At 43.8% G+C, this 14,496-nt stretch overlaps 1 protein-coding gene across 3 annotated transcripts in view; it reads left to right on the forward strand.

Moving 5' to 3' along the window:
- BRCA2 (BRCA2 DNA repair associated) overlaps positions 1-14,496 on the forward strand; it is a 99,748-nt gene that overhangs the window by 69,177 nt on the left and 16,075 nt on the right. For all 3 annotated transcript variants that reach the window (XM_038405551.2, XM_038405561.2, XM_043504386.1), the window contains exons 20-21: positions 339-483; positions 13,177-13,298. In XM_038405551.2, coding sequence (XP_038261479.1) covers positions 339-483; positions 13,177-13,298 — 267 coding nt within the window. The remainder of the gene's footprint in view (positions 1-338; positions 484-13,176; positions 13,299-14,496) is intronic.

The raw sequence follows: 14,496 nt of genomic DNA on the forward strand, positions 1-14,496 counted from the left end.
CTTCCATTTTTGTAGAATCATGCACTTGGTAATCATTGCAGCCCTCAAGTTTTTGTGGTGGAGATAAACCCAGTTTAGCAGGTGTAATGTCAGATTTTAACCTAAATTGAAAATATTGCAATAGAGGGAGAGGATAAGGGAGTTTTTCAAAACTGAAATGAAAATTTATGAGACCATGCAAAAAATCTAGTTTTTCGCCCTTTATTGATGATAGTGAAAAAGCCTCCAAAAATTGGCGTTATTGGAAGGAGAACAGAATTTTAAAAGACTGGATTAGGGCACTTTTAAATAAATAAATAAATAAAAGCATTAATTTTATATGTGAATTCTTATTCCAGTGGGTGGAAAAGGTACCAACTGGATCATATGTGTTTCGTAATAGTCGAGCTGAAGAAAGGGAAGCTGCAAAGCATGCAGCAAATCGACAAAAACACCTGGAAGCTCTGTTTTCACAAGTCCAAGTGGAATTTGAACAGCATGAAGGTAAAACTGTTTGTTTCAAAGCATTCAGTGTAGTTGTAGCTATGTTGGTCCCAGGATATTAGAGAGTGTACGTGGGTGAGGTATTATCTTCTGTGTGACCTATTTCTGTTGGTGAGAGAAACAAACTTTTCAGTTCACACAGAACTCGTCTTCAGGTCAGGTCTTCTGTTTCACTTTCTCGAAGGTATTCTCATCGTTACAGGAATGTGTTGTGTGAACCCAAGGATCTTGTTTATAGAGGATTCTCCTGTAAATGCTGAAAAAGGAGTTTTCCTGAAGTACTTTGGGAGATACTACTAAGATTTTCTGCCAAGTCTGAATGCAGTAGTTTCGGTTTTTTAATGTTATTTCTGAGATGTTTAAGGCAACTCTGATGGGCTGCTACTCCCCATTGTGTGTAAATAATCACCAGAAATACTACAGTAGAATCTTCAGAGTTGTGAACACCTTGGGAATGGAGGTTGTTCATAACTCTGAAATGTTCATAATTCTGAACAAAACATTATGGTGTTTTTTTCAAAAGTTTACATCTGAACATTGATTTAATACAGCTTTGAAACATTACTATGCAGAAGAAAAATGCTGCTTTCCCTTTATTTTTTTAGTAGATTATGTTTAACAGTACTGTGCTCTATTTGCTTTTTTTTTTTTTTTAATTTGTGTGTGCATGTGTCTGTGTCTTTGTCTCGTCTGCTACTGCTGCCGCCGCCTGATTGCATACTTCTGGTTCCAAATGAAATGTGTGGTTGACTGGTTAGTTTGTAACTCTGGCGTTCACAATTCTGAGGTTCTACTGTAACTTGTTGACAGATTTTTGTACATAATTTAGGACTTGTTTCTGTGAGGTGTAGACTTGGAATACACAAATACAAATATAGAGTCACTGATAGTTGAGTGAGGTTGTTGTCACAATTTCTGGTGAACTGCACCTCTGAATTCTTCTGGTCTCAGACCTCTAGCTATCACCAGGTTCATAGATTCTAAGGCCAGAAGAGACCACTGTAATCATCTAGGGGACCGTCTGTGACTCCACAGTGAGACTGCTACAGTGATCAAGAGGTTCATATTTGTTACGTGCTTGGTGAAATCTATTTATAGAACATACCACCAGTTTGGGGTGACTGCCCTGTTTTGGATAGTCTGCCCTGAGGTAGCCACTCAAGGTCGTGAGCCCCTCCTGACAGCATGACATGGTAAATAGTGAAGAGGACAGATCATTGATACAGAACAACCTGGATTGCTTGGTAAACTGGGCACAAACAAAAAATGTGTGTTTTAATATGGCCAAATGAAGTTATAGATCTAAGAACATACGCCATATTTACAGGATGAGGGATTCTATCCTGGGAAGCATTTAACTCTGAAAAAGACTTCAGGGTCAAGGTGGTAATCAGCTGAACATGAGCTCCCAGTGAGACACTGAGGCCAATGGGACTAATTAGGTCCTTCTGTGCATCATCAAGAACTCTCAAGTAGGAGTGCAGAGTTTGTATACCTCTCTATTAGGCACTGATGCAACTGCTGCTGGATTACTGTGTCCAGTTCTGGTGTCCATAATTCAAGAAGAATGTTTGAAAAACTGGAAAGGATTCAGAAAAGAGCCACGAGAATAATTAAAGCGTGCCGCATAGTGATAAACTCCAGGAGCTCACCCCTTAACTTATACCTTAAGTTAAATCATAGATTCATAAGACTGGAAGGGACCTGGAGAGGTCATCTAGTCCAGGCCCCTGCACTCATGGAAGGACTAAGTATTATCTAGACCAGGGGTTCTCACAACAAATTTTTTGGTAGCCTCAAAGTGCGGCCACCAACTCTTGCTGGTGGCTGTGCTGACAGTTTTTCCTAAAATACTTAATTAACTTTAGGAAAAACAAATATATATGCACATACACATGTCCAAATCATTATAATTTATTGAATATTTTTTGCAGACTCAATAATAAAAATAATGTACAGTTGCTTCTCTTCTTTACAGGATCTTAACAGAATAGAAACACAAATAAGGTGCTCTGCAGGTTCTTGTCTTTTTTGTTATTGTTTTTTTTGCTTTTTTTGGTTGCTTTTGTTAAAAGACTTGCTAGCTAGTAAGTCTGCTGCTGTCAAAAGTGATATTAACAAATATAAAAATATCATTTTCCGCAGCAGCATTCTTACTCAGTCCTGGCAAGCCCGGGGTCAAATTAAGCCTTGGATAAGGAGGTCGGTAGGAGGGATGTAAGGGACAGAGGGGAATGCATGACAGGCTGGCGGGGGTCAGGGGCGATGGGGGGTGAGCCCTGCAGTTGGGGGTTGGAGCCCTGTGGCCAGAGCCTACTGCCTTCCACCCCAGGGCTGGAGCCTGAACCTACATCCCCAGGAAGATGGGGAACTCACTAGCTGCCTGCTCCTCTAGCATTTGTGTCTCCAGAGGGAGCCAGGGTCCAACCCCTGGTGGCCCTTGGGGAGAGACCACTGCTCCCCCCACCTTCCCATCACTGCCCAGGAGGCTGTGTCTGCAAGAAAAGCCCATGGTGGCTGCACACGGCCACGGTGGCTGCATTTGAGAAACGCTGCCTTAGACTCTCTAGTTTATCTTGCCACCCAGGCAGACTGGATTTAGTGATAAATGGTTACTTATATCAGAAATCACACAATATTCAGGTTGCTTCCAGTCCCAAGAGACCAGTTACTTACCCCAGATCAATTTGTATCTTCGATCTCACACCAAAGACAACGCCTGTAGCCAATCCTGTAATAAACTAACTTAAAGGTTTATTAACTAGAAAAAAGAAATAAGAGAATTATTTCCAGGCTAAACAAGCAAACATAAACACATAAGTTACCATCTATGATTTTTAAAGATACTACATTTATGTCAATTCAAGATGGCTTTCAGGGCGGACCCTGGGGGGTCTCTGCCTCTCAGTTTAGAGCCTTTGGCCCTGTCAGAGTTCAAACAACAGAGCTGTAACATCTTCCTGTGTCTTTGTTTCATTTCCGTCATTCAGCCTCCAAGTCCATAGATCAGCTTCTTGCATGTGTTATTTCTAAGATGCGATCGGGCCATTAATCAGTCCTTTGTATTGCGATGTTCCCATCTGATTTTGATTGTTCTTTGGGATGGTGGCAGGATACGCTCTTCCCATCTGAGTTCACAAGTTTAGAGCAAATATTTTCAGTTATAAAGCAAAACTTACATATTTCCTTATAGCATGGAATACAGACATTACAAAATAAAATTAATGCATACAGCAACTTACCAGCATTCTATAGAGTGTAAACATATTGTTAGCTTCGCCCCATTGGCTCCTCAGCCAAGCACATACACCAAATGTCTGAACCTGCGGTTCCTCTCGTACTGAGCAGGATTACTATTGCAACAACTGTGTCAAAGGCTGACTTTCAATAGATCGCAGCGAGGTAGCTGCTCTGCTACGCACGAAACCCTGACCCAGAATCAGGTCGTCTACGAATGATTTAGCACCAGGTTCCCCACGAACATGCGGTACGCAGCGGGTGAGAGGCGGCTCCCTTCTGTCCGCACTCCGGTCCCAACACGAACGGCTCTCCTTGCCGAGCCCTACCGCCCCGGGAGGGGCGGGGGTGGCTATCCGGGGCCAACCGAGGCTCCACGGCGCTGCCGTATCGTTACGTTTAGGGGGGATTCTGACTTAGAGGCGTTCAGTCATAATCCCACAGATGGTAGCTTCGCCCCATTGGCTCCTCAGCCAAGCACATACACCAAATGTCTAAGACTAATACTTGTTTTGAGCAAAACTAACACATAAGTGCACTGCTCTGGTCTCCAGGTATGAGTTTGTCATTTTTTAACTAATGCCTGCAGCCTTGGTACCTGACCTGCCAGTGTCACATACCACTCTCCAATCTTTATTTCATCTGCAAATTTTGTCAGTGATGATTTTCTGTTTTCTTCCACATCACTGATAAAAATGTAAAATAGCAGAATTGATCCCTGTGGGACCCCACTAGAAACACATTCACTTGATGATTCCCGGTTTACATTGCATTTTGAGACCTGTCGATTAACTAGTTTTTAATCCAGTTAATATGTGCCATGTTCATTTTATGTCATTCTGTTTTTTTAATAATTGTACGGTACCAAGTCCCGTGACTTACAGAAGTCTAAGTATATTACATCCACACTATTACCTTTATCAACAAAACTTGTAATCTCGTAAAAAAACAAAATCTTAGTTTTACAGGGTCTGTTTTTTCCCACAAACCATGTTGATTACCATAAAGAATTAAAGGAGGACAAAACAGTTCATTATTTGAATCCTGTATCATGTGCTGTATTATTTGCCAAGGATCGGTGTCAGGTTGACAGGCCTATAATTACACAGGATGTCCTGTTAATCCATTTTAAATATTAACACACAACATTAGCTTTCTCCCTCTCTTCTGGAATGTCTCCAAAGTTCCAAGATTTATTGAAAAGCAACATTAATGGTCCAGTGAGCTCCTCGGCCAGCTCTTTTAAAACTCTTGCATGCAAGTTATATGAACCTGCTGATTTAAAAATTCCTAACTGTAGTAACTCCTATTTAACATTTCTCCTAAGTTACTATTGGAATGAAGCATGTTTCATCACATGATATTATTTATATAATCTGATTTTCCTATGTAGAGAAAATAAATATTTTCTCTTTTCTGCATTAATATTGACAATTCTACCATTTTTATCTAGTAAAGGACCAATTCCATTGTTAAGGTTTTTTTCTGTTCCTAATGTACTTAAAACTCCTTCTTCATTGTCTTTAACTCTGTTGGCCATAGAGTTCTCCATGTGTCCTTTTGAGTCCTTTATCAATTTTCTACAATTCATAACTTCTGATTTATATTCATTACTCTCAACTTTTTGCCCTTTCTTCCATTTGTTATATATATTTATGAGCCCAAGACATGGGGTAGAATCAAGTGATTCTTCCACTCTCCTACCAGGCCCTGGTGAATAATCCCCTGCTAACTACCCATGATTACCTCAGCAAATCTGATTTAAGCTCAGACACTAAGTCCTCTGGGAGCAATGACAGTGGTAATGAGAGAACAATCATCCTCCTTTAATCAAAGTATTATTTGTTAGAATAAAAGCCTTTAAGAAAAATATAGATAAGTTTAAAAATAATAAACTAGCCTTTATGAATGCCTGCTTTTCCCTAAAATTTACCATTTCCTGAGTCTGGAAAGGTCCAGCTCCTTTAGACTCCTCCATTGAGCCTGACAGCATGTCTTCCTTTCAGAGCTCACTGACAATTGATTCCCTCTTTTACTTCTGAGAACTGCTTTTTAATTGTTTGTCCTTTTCATCTCTAGTTTCTGGCCTGGCAAAACACCTGTGTCAATTTGGCCTGGAGCCTGGAAGTATGCCATTGTCTTATCATAGAATCATAGAATACCAGGGTTGGAAGGGACCTCAGGAGGTCATCTAGTCTAACCCCCGCTCAAAGTAGGACCAGTCCCCAATTAAATCATCCCAGCCAGGACTTTGTCAACCCTGACCTTAAAAACCTCAAAGAAAGGAGATTCCACCACCTCCCTAGGTAACCCATTCCAGTGCTTCACCTGGTAAACTCCTAGTAAAAAAGTTTTTCCTAATATCCAACCTAAACCTCCCGCACTGCAACTTGAGACCACTACTCCTTGTTCTGTCATCTGCTACCACTGAGAACAGTCTAGATCCATCCTCTTTGGAACCCCCTTTCAGGTAGCTGAAAGCAGTGATCAAATCCCCCCTTATTCTTCTCTTCTGCAGACTAAACAATCCCAGTTCCCTCAGCGTCTCCTCATAAGTCATGTGTTCCAGTCCCCTAATCATTTATGTTGCCCTCCTCTTCTCATGGGTGACTTTAATTTTCCTGATATCTGCTGGGAGAGCAATACAGCGGTGCATAGACAATCCAGGAAGTTTTTGGAAAGCGTAGGGGACAATTTCCTGGTGCAAGTGCTAGGGGAGCCAACTAGGGGGAGCGCTTTTCTTGACCTGCTGCTCACAAACCGGGTAGAATTAGTGGGGGAAGCAAAAGTGGATGGGAATCTGGGAGGCAGTGACCATGAGTTGGTTGAGTTCAGGATCCTGACGCAGGGAAGAAAGGTAAGCAGCAGGATACGGACCCTGGACTTCAGGAAAGCAGACTTTGACTCCCTCAGGGAACAGATGGCCAGGATCCCCTGGGGGACTAACATGAAAGGGAAGGGAGTCCAGGAGAGCTGGCTGTATTTCAAGGAATCCCTGTTGAGGTTACAGGGACAAACCATCCCGATGAGTCGAAAGAATAGTAAATATGGCAGGCGACCAGCTTGGCTTAATGGTGAAATCCTAGCGGATCTTAAACATAAAAAAGAAGCTTACAAGAAGTGGAAGGTTGGACATATGACCAGGGAAGAGTATAAAAATATTGCTCGGGCATGTAGGAAAGATATCAGGAGGGCCAAATCGCACCTGGAGCTGCAGCTAGCAAGAGATGTCAAGAGTAACAAGAAGGGTTTCTTCAGGTATGTTGGCAACAAGAAGAAAGCCAAGGAAAGTGTGGGCCCCTTACTGAATGAGGGAGGCAAGCTAGTGACAGAGGATGTGGAAAAAGCTAATGTACTCAATGCTTTTTTTGCCTCTGTTTTCACTAACAAGGTCAGCTCCCAGACTGCTGTGCTGGGCATCACAAAATGGGGAAGAGATGGCCAGCCCTCTGTAGAGATAGAGGTGGTTAGGGACTATTTAGAAAAGCTGGACGTGCACAAGTCCATGGGGCCGGACGAATTGCATCCGAGAGTGCTGAGGGAATTGGCGGCTGTGATTGCAGAGCCCTTGGCCATTATCTTTGAAAACTCGTGGCGAACGGGGGAAGTCCCGGATGACTGGAAAAAGGCTAATGTAGTGCCCATCTTTAAAAAAGGGAAGAAGGAGGATCCTGGGAACTACAGGCCGGTCAGCCTCACCTCAGTCCCTGGAAAAATCATGGAGCAGGTCCTCAAAGAATCAATCCTGAAGCACTTAGAGGAGAGGAAAGTGATCAGGAACAGTCAGCATGGATTCACCAAGGGAAGGTCATGCCTGACTAATCTAATCGCCTTTTATGATGAGATTACTGGTTCTGTGGATGAAGGGAAAGCAGTGGATGTATTGTTTCTTGACTTTAGCAAAGCTTTTGACACGGTCTCCCACAGCATTCTTGTCAGCAAGTTAAGGAAGTATGGGCTGGATGAATGCACTATAAGGTGGGTAGAAAGCTGGCTAGATTGTCGGGCTCAACGGGTAGTGATCAATGGCTCCATGTCTAGTTGGCAGCCGGTGTCAAGTGGAGTGCCCCAGGGGTCGGTCCTGGGGCCCGTTTTGTTCAATATCTTCATAAATGATCTGGAGGATGGTGTGGATTGCACTCTCAGCAAATTTGCGGATGATACTAAACTGGGAGGAGTGGTAGATACGCTGGAGGGGAGGGATAGGATACAGAAGGACCTAGACAAATTGGAGGATTGGGCCAAAAGAAATCTAATGAGGTTCAATAAGGATAAGTGCAGGACCCTGCACTTAGGATGGAAGAATCCAATGCACCGCTACAGACTAGGGACCGAATGGCTCGGCAGCAGTTCTGCGGAAAAGGACCTAGGGGTGACAGTGGACGAGAAGCTGGATATGAGTCAGCAGTGTGCCCTTGTTGCCAAGAAGGCCAATGGCATTTTGGGATGTATAAGTAGGGGCATAGCGAGCAGATCGAGGGACGTGATCGTTCCCCTCTATTCGACACTGGTGAGGCCTCATCTGGAGTACTGTGTCCAGTTTTGGGCCCCACACTACAGGAAGGATGTGGATAAATTGGAAAGAGTACAGCGAAGGGCAACAAAAATGATTAGGGGTCTAGAGCACATGACTTATGAGGAGAGGCTGAGGGAGCTGGGATTGTTTAGTCTGCAGAAGAGAAGAATGAGGGGGGATTTGATAGCTGCTTTCAACTACCTGAAAGGGGGTTTCAAAGAGGATGGCTCTAGACTGTTCTCAATGGTAGCAGATGACAGAACGAGGAGTAATGGTCTCAAGTTGCAATGGGGGAGGTTTAGATTGGATATTAGGAAAAACTTTTTCACTAAGAGGGTGGTGAAACACTGGAATGCGTTACCTAGGGAGGTGGTAGAATCTCCTTCCTTAGAGGTTTTTAAGGTCAGGCTTGACAAAGCCCTGGCTGGGATGATTTAACTGGGACTTGGTCCTGCTTTGAGCAGGGGGTTGGACTAGATGACCTTCTGGGGTCCCTTCCAACCCTGATATTCTATGATTCTATGATTCTGGACGCTTTCCAATTTTTCCACATCTTGCTTATAGTGTGGGGCCCAAAACTGGATGCAGTACTCCAGATGAGGCCTCACCAATGTCAAATAGAGGGGAATGATCACGTCCCTCGATCTGCTGGCAATGCCCCTACTTATACAGCCCAAAATGCCGTTAGCCTTCTTGGCAACAAGGGCACACTGTTGACTCATATCCAGCTTCTCGTCCATTGTAACCCCTAGGTCCTTTTCTGCAGCACTGCTGCCTAGCCATTCGGTCCTTAGTCCGTAGCGGTGCATGGGATTCTTCCATCCTAAGTGCAAGGCTCTGCACTTGTCCTTATTGTACCTCATCAGATTTCTTTTGGCCCAATCCTCTAACTTGTCCAGGGCCCTCTGTATCCTATCCCTACTCTCAAGCATATCCACCACTCCTCCCAGTTTAGTGTCTTCTGCAAACTTGCTGAGGGTGCAGTCCACACCATCCTCCAGATCATTAATGAAGATTTTAAACAAAACCAGCCCCAGGACAGATCCTTGGGGCACTCTGCTTGATACCAGCTGCCAACTAGACATGGAGCCATTGATCACTACCCATTCAGCCCGATGATCTACTCACCTTTCTATCCACCTTATAGTCCATTCATCCAGCCCATACTTCTTTAATCTGCTGGCAAGAATATTGTGGGAGACGGTATCAAAAGCTTTGCTAAAGTCAAGGAATAACACGTCCACTGCTTTCCCCTCATCCACAGAGCCAGTTATCTCGTCGTAGAAGGCAATTGGATTAGTCAGGCATGACTTGCCCTTGGTGAATCCATTCTGACTGTTCCTGATCACTTTCCTCTCGTCTAAGTGCTTCAGAATTGATTCCTTGAGGATCTGCTCCATGATTTTTCCAGGGACTGAGGTGAGGCTGACTGGCCTTTAGTTCCCCGGATCCTCCTTCTTCCGTTTTTTAAAGATGGGCACTACATTAGCCTTTTTCCAGTCGTCCAGGACCTCCCCCGATCACCATGAGTTTTCAAAGATAATGGCCAATGGCTCTGCAATCACATCCGCCAACTCCTTGAGCACTCTCAATGCAGCGCATCCGGCCTCATGGACTTGTGCTCGTCCAATTTTTCTAAATAGTCCCGAACCACTTCTTTCTCCACAGAGGCTGGTCACCTCCTCCCCATGATGTGCTGCCCAGTGCAGTAGTCTGGGAGCTGACCTTGTTCATGAAGACCGAGGCAAAAAAAGCATTGAGTACATTAGCTTTTTCCACATCCTCTGTCAGTAGGTTGTCTCCCTCATTCATTAAGGGGCCCACACTTTCCTTGACTTTCTTGTTGCTAACATACCTAAAGAAACCCTTCTTGTTACTCTTAACATCTCTTGCTAGCTGCAACTCCAAGTGTGATTTGGCCTTCCTGATTTCACTCCTGTATGCCTGAGCAATATTTTTATACTCCTCCCTGGTCATTTGTCCAATCTTCCACTTCTTGTAAGCTTCTTTTTTGTGTTTAAGATCAGCAAGGATTTCATTGTTAAGCCAAGCTGGTCGCCTGCCATATTTACTATTCTTTCTACACATCGGGATGGTTTGTTCCTGTAACCTCAGTAAGGATTCTTTAAAATACAGTCAGCTCTCCTGGACTCCTTTCCCCCTCATGTTGTTCTCCCAGGGGATCCTGCCCATCAGTTCCCTGAGGGAGTCAAAGTCTGCTTTTTTGAAGTCCAGGGTCCGTATTTTGCTGCCCTCTTTTCTTCCCTGTGTCAGGATCCTGAACTCGACCATCTCATGGTCACTGCCTCCCAGGTTCCCGTCCACTTTTGCTTCCCCTACTAATTCTTCCCGGTTTGTGAGCAGCAGCTCAAGAAGAGCTCTGCCCCTAATTGGGTCCTCCAGCACTTGCACCAGGAAATTGTCCCCTACACTTTCCAAAAACTTCTTGGATTTCTGTGCACCGCTGTATTGCTCTCCGAGCAGATATCAGGGTGATTGAAGTCTCCCATGAGAAACAGGGCCTGCAATCTAATAACTTCTGTTAGTTACCAGAAGAAAGACTCGTCCACCTCATCCCCCTGGTCCGGTGGTCTATAGCAGAGTCTCACCACGACATCACCCTTGTTGCTCACACTTCTAAACTTAATCCAGAGACTCTCAAGTTTTTCTGCAGTTTCGTACCGGAGCTCTGAGCAGTCATACTGCTCTCTTACATACAATGCAACTCCCCCACCTTTTCTGCCCTGTCTGTTCTTCCTGAACAGTTTATATCCATCCATGACAGTACTCCAGTCATGCGAGTATCCCATCAAGTCTCTGTTGTTCCAATCACATCATACATAATTCCTTGACTGTGCCAGGACTTCCATTTCTCCCTGCTTGTTTCCCAGGCGTCTTGCATTTGTGTATAGGCACTTGCTGATCGTCCCACTTTCTCACTATGAGGCAGGAGCCCTCCCCTCTTGTGCTCTCCTGCTCATGCTTCCTCCCGGTATCCCACTTCCCCACTTACCTCAGGGCTTTGGTCTCCTTCCCCCGGTGAACCTAGTTTAAAGCCCTCCTCACTAGGTTAGCCAGCCTGCTTGCGAAGATGCTCTTCCTTCTCTTCGTTAGGTGGAGCCCGTCTCTGCCTAGCACTCCTCCTCCTTGGAACGCCATCCCATGGTCAAAAAATCCAAAGCCTTCTCTCCGACACCACCTGTGTAGCCATTCATTGACTTCGACGATTTGATGGTCTCTATCTGGGCCTTTTTCTTCCACAGGGAGGATGGATGAGAACACCATTTGCACCTCGAACTCCTTTATTCTTCTTCCCAGAGCCACATAGTCTGCAGTGATCTGCTCAAGGTCATTCTTCGCCATTGGTGCCCACGTGGAGAAGCAGGAAGGGGTAGTGATCCGAGGGCTTGATGAGTCTCAGCAGTCTCTCCGTCACATCGTGAATACTAGCTTCTGGCAAGCAGCACACTTCTTGGTTTTCCCGATCGGGGCGGCAGATAGATGACTCAGTCCCCGAGGAGGGAGTCCCTGACCACCACCACCCGCCTCCTTCTCTTGGGACCGGTGGTCGTGGAACCCCCATTCCTTGGACAGTGCATCTCATGCCTTCCAATCGTCGGAGTCTCCTTCTGCTTCTTTCTCTCAGATGTATAATCTGATAGTCCGCTCTCCGCATTAGTACCTGTGGAGAGAACATGAAAACGGTTGCTTACCTATATCTGCATTGCTGTTACATGGACGCTCCCCTTTCTTCTTCTGGAGGTCACATGCTGCCAAATTTCTTCACTATCCTTCTGTCCCTGCTGCACAGCCTGCTCTGAATCGACAGAACTTTGTCTGTAGAAGCATATCCTGACGTCTGTCCAGGAAATCTTCAGTTTCTCTTATGCAACGCAGAGTTGATACTTGTTCCTTCAGACCTTGAACCTTCTCTTCCAATATGGAGACCAGCTTGCACTTTGTACAGACAAAGTCGCTTCTGTCCTGTGGAAGAAAGATAAACATGTTACATCCTGTGCAGGTAACAACAGCTGAATGCTCACCATCCGTATTACCTTCCTTCTAAGAGCTTCCTCAGTAGTTGTAGTAACTATTCAGAGAAACCGGCAAGATTTAAGCCTCAGTGGGCTCTCTCCAGGCGAACTCCCAGACAAACTCCCGCTGTTAGCCTCTCCGCTGTCAGCCTCTCCACTGGTTCGCAGCTGACTGGCTTTTTATAACAGTCAGGCCTACTCAATTGCCACCCCAGGTGTGTGTGTGTGTGTTTATTGGTTTGTTGCAAGAGTTTGCTTATCTAGGGAGACATGTTACCTTTCTGTTTGTTCTTCCTGTGGCCCCTTTTTACACTACAGCAATACATTTGTACAGAAAGGTCTTATAACCCAATATACAACAACTTCCCTTCACTGACCAGGTCCCATAAAGGATCCATAAAATTGTTACATCTCATTATTCTTAGAATATTGCTTAGCCGCTCCTATAGTAATCAGAATATTATTAGGTATCGGCTCCTTTTCCCTCACACTCATTACCCTGCACAAAGAGGTCCTGACTTGTCTTGAATCAACATACTGACATAGATTCACATGCCATTAAAATATAAAAGTAAAGTAGTTCAGCCACCTAATTGCAAATAATATTTTATCTCTCTTATATGACAAAGATGACTTTCCTTTTTAATAGATATTTTCTATTTTTGTCTCCAGTGATTCTATAGTGAGTTTATACCAGTGAGCTTATATCACATTCTACTATTTGAAATCCAAGTGAATAGTAGACTTTCTGCCACTTGTTTTACTAAAAAAGGTGAATTCTTGTATGGAGACTCAGCCTGATATTTTCATTCAGAGACACTTTGGCCACTCTAACGAGCTTTCTACATCACATTTTTAGCTGTGTTGTTTTGTTTTTAAGATTGTAGCTAACATTTTTTTAAACAGACAAACCTCAAAGAAGAGCACTGAGATCACGTGCACTCACCAGACAGCAGGTTCATACTTTGCAAGATGCTGCAGAACTTTATGAAGCACTTCAGAATGCATCTGATCCTGGCTGTATGGAGGTAATTATTAATTGTGAATACTACCCTCAAATACATGTGGAATGTCCATTGTTTTTATTCAGTAGTAGTTTCTGCTGGATTCAAGGACATATGACCTTAAATTAGTATTGCCTCTTGCCTTCTTGTGAGATGTTCTGTAATGTGCTGATCATTAAATAAGAATTCAGATTAAAATAATTTAAAAAGATGGCATGAAGGATTCAAATTTTGTTGCATTTTTTTCGCTCACTAGTATTGGTCTGTTAGAACTGTCACAGTTCTGGCGTTACCTACAGCTCTGCTACCTTTATGGTCTCTTCAAGGGCATCTCTTTAGGTCTTAGAAGGGTGATGACTAGTGGCCTAAGGACAGGAACCAATGTTCCTTTTCCTTCCAGACCAGAGTATTAGTGTTGCAGCCCCCTGGCAATTCACTGTGCTTATCCCAGCAGGTCTGACTTTTAGTCCAACACCTACAGTTCTGCTCTCTACCAGGAGCTGTGACAGCATTTACCAGTGACCAGCCAACTTTTACAAAGCCGAGTATATTTATTTTGGACAAAAGCATTATAGATGGAACATGTAATAAAACAACAAATAGTCTACGTGCATGCTAAGTTTACCAGATGTCAACCATCTTCCATGTGGTGACCCCAGTGTGTCTTCAGAGTCCTTCAAACTCTTCCAGCAGGGTTTTGCCCTTGATTACAGTCTCAAGTAAGGTTGTGGATTAAGTGAGGGATCTCTGAGTCAATTCAGGCTGTCACTTTATTACAATTTGAGGGCTTGTTCCTGAAGGCTCATGAAACAGGTATAACTATTCAATGCACTTTTCCCAAGGGGGAAAAGCTTTAAAGATTGGGTATCTACCTATTTTGGCACTGGGACTCTGCATTAATCAGCCCCTATCCCTGTGATTCCATATTCCATAGGAAACACATACGGGGAACCAGGAACATTAAAGATGGACATACAAAACTTATTAATACAAAGGTCTATGAATATTATGTACCCATAGCATTTGGCATATCTCAATATAATAGTATTTGAAGTTTTCCGTGTTTCCAAGGTCTCACATCTGTCACATCTCATTTAAAGGGATGAGTAACAATATGAGAGGGGGTGGGGGAACTGAGTCAGGCATTCTTTCATAAAAATAAATCAGAAGTTTCCCAGTTCTCCACAAAAACAAGCATATTAATAAAAATAAATATAAAAGA

The sequence above is a fragment of the Dermochelys coriacea genome, chromosome 1 (genome assembly GCF_009764565.3).
Source record: "Dermochelys coriacea isolate rDerCor1 chromosome 1, rDerCor1.pri.v4, whole genome shotgun sequence".
NCBI classification, from domain to species: domain Eukaryota; kingdom Metazoa; phylum Chordata; order Testudines; family Dermochelyidae; genus Dermochelys; species Dermochelys coriacea.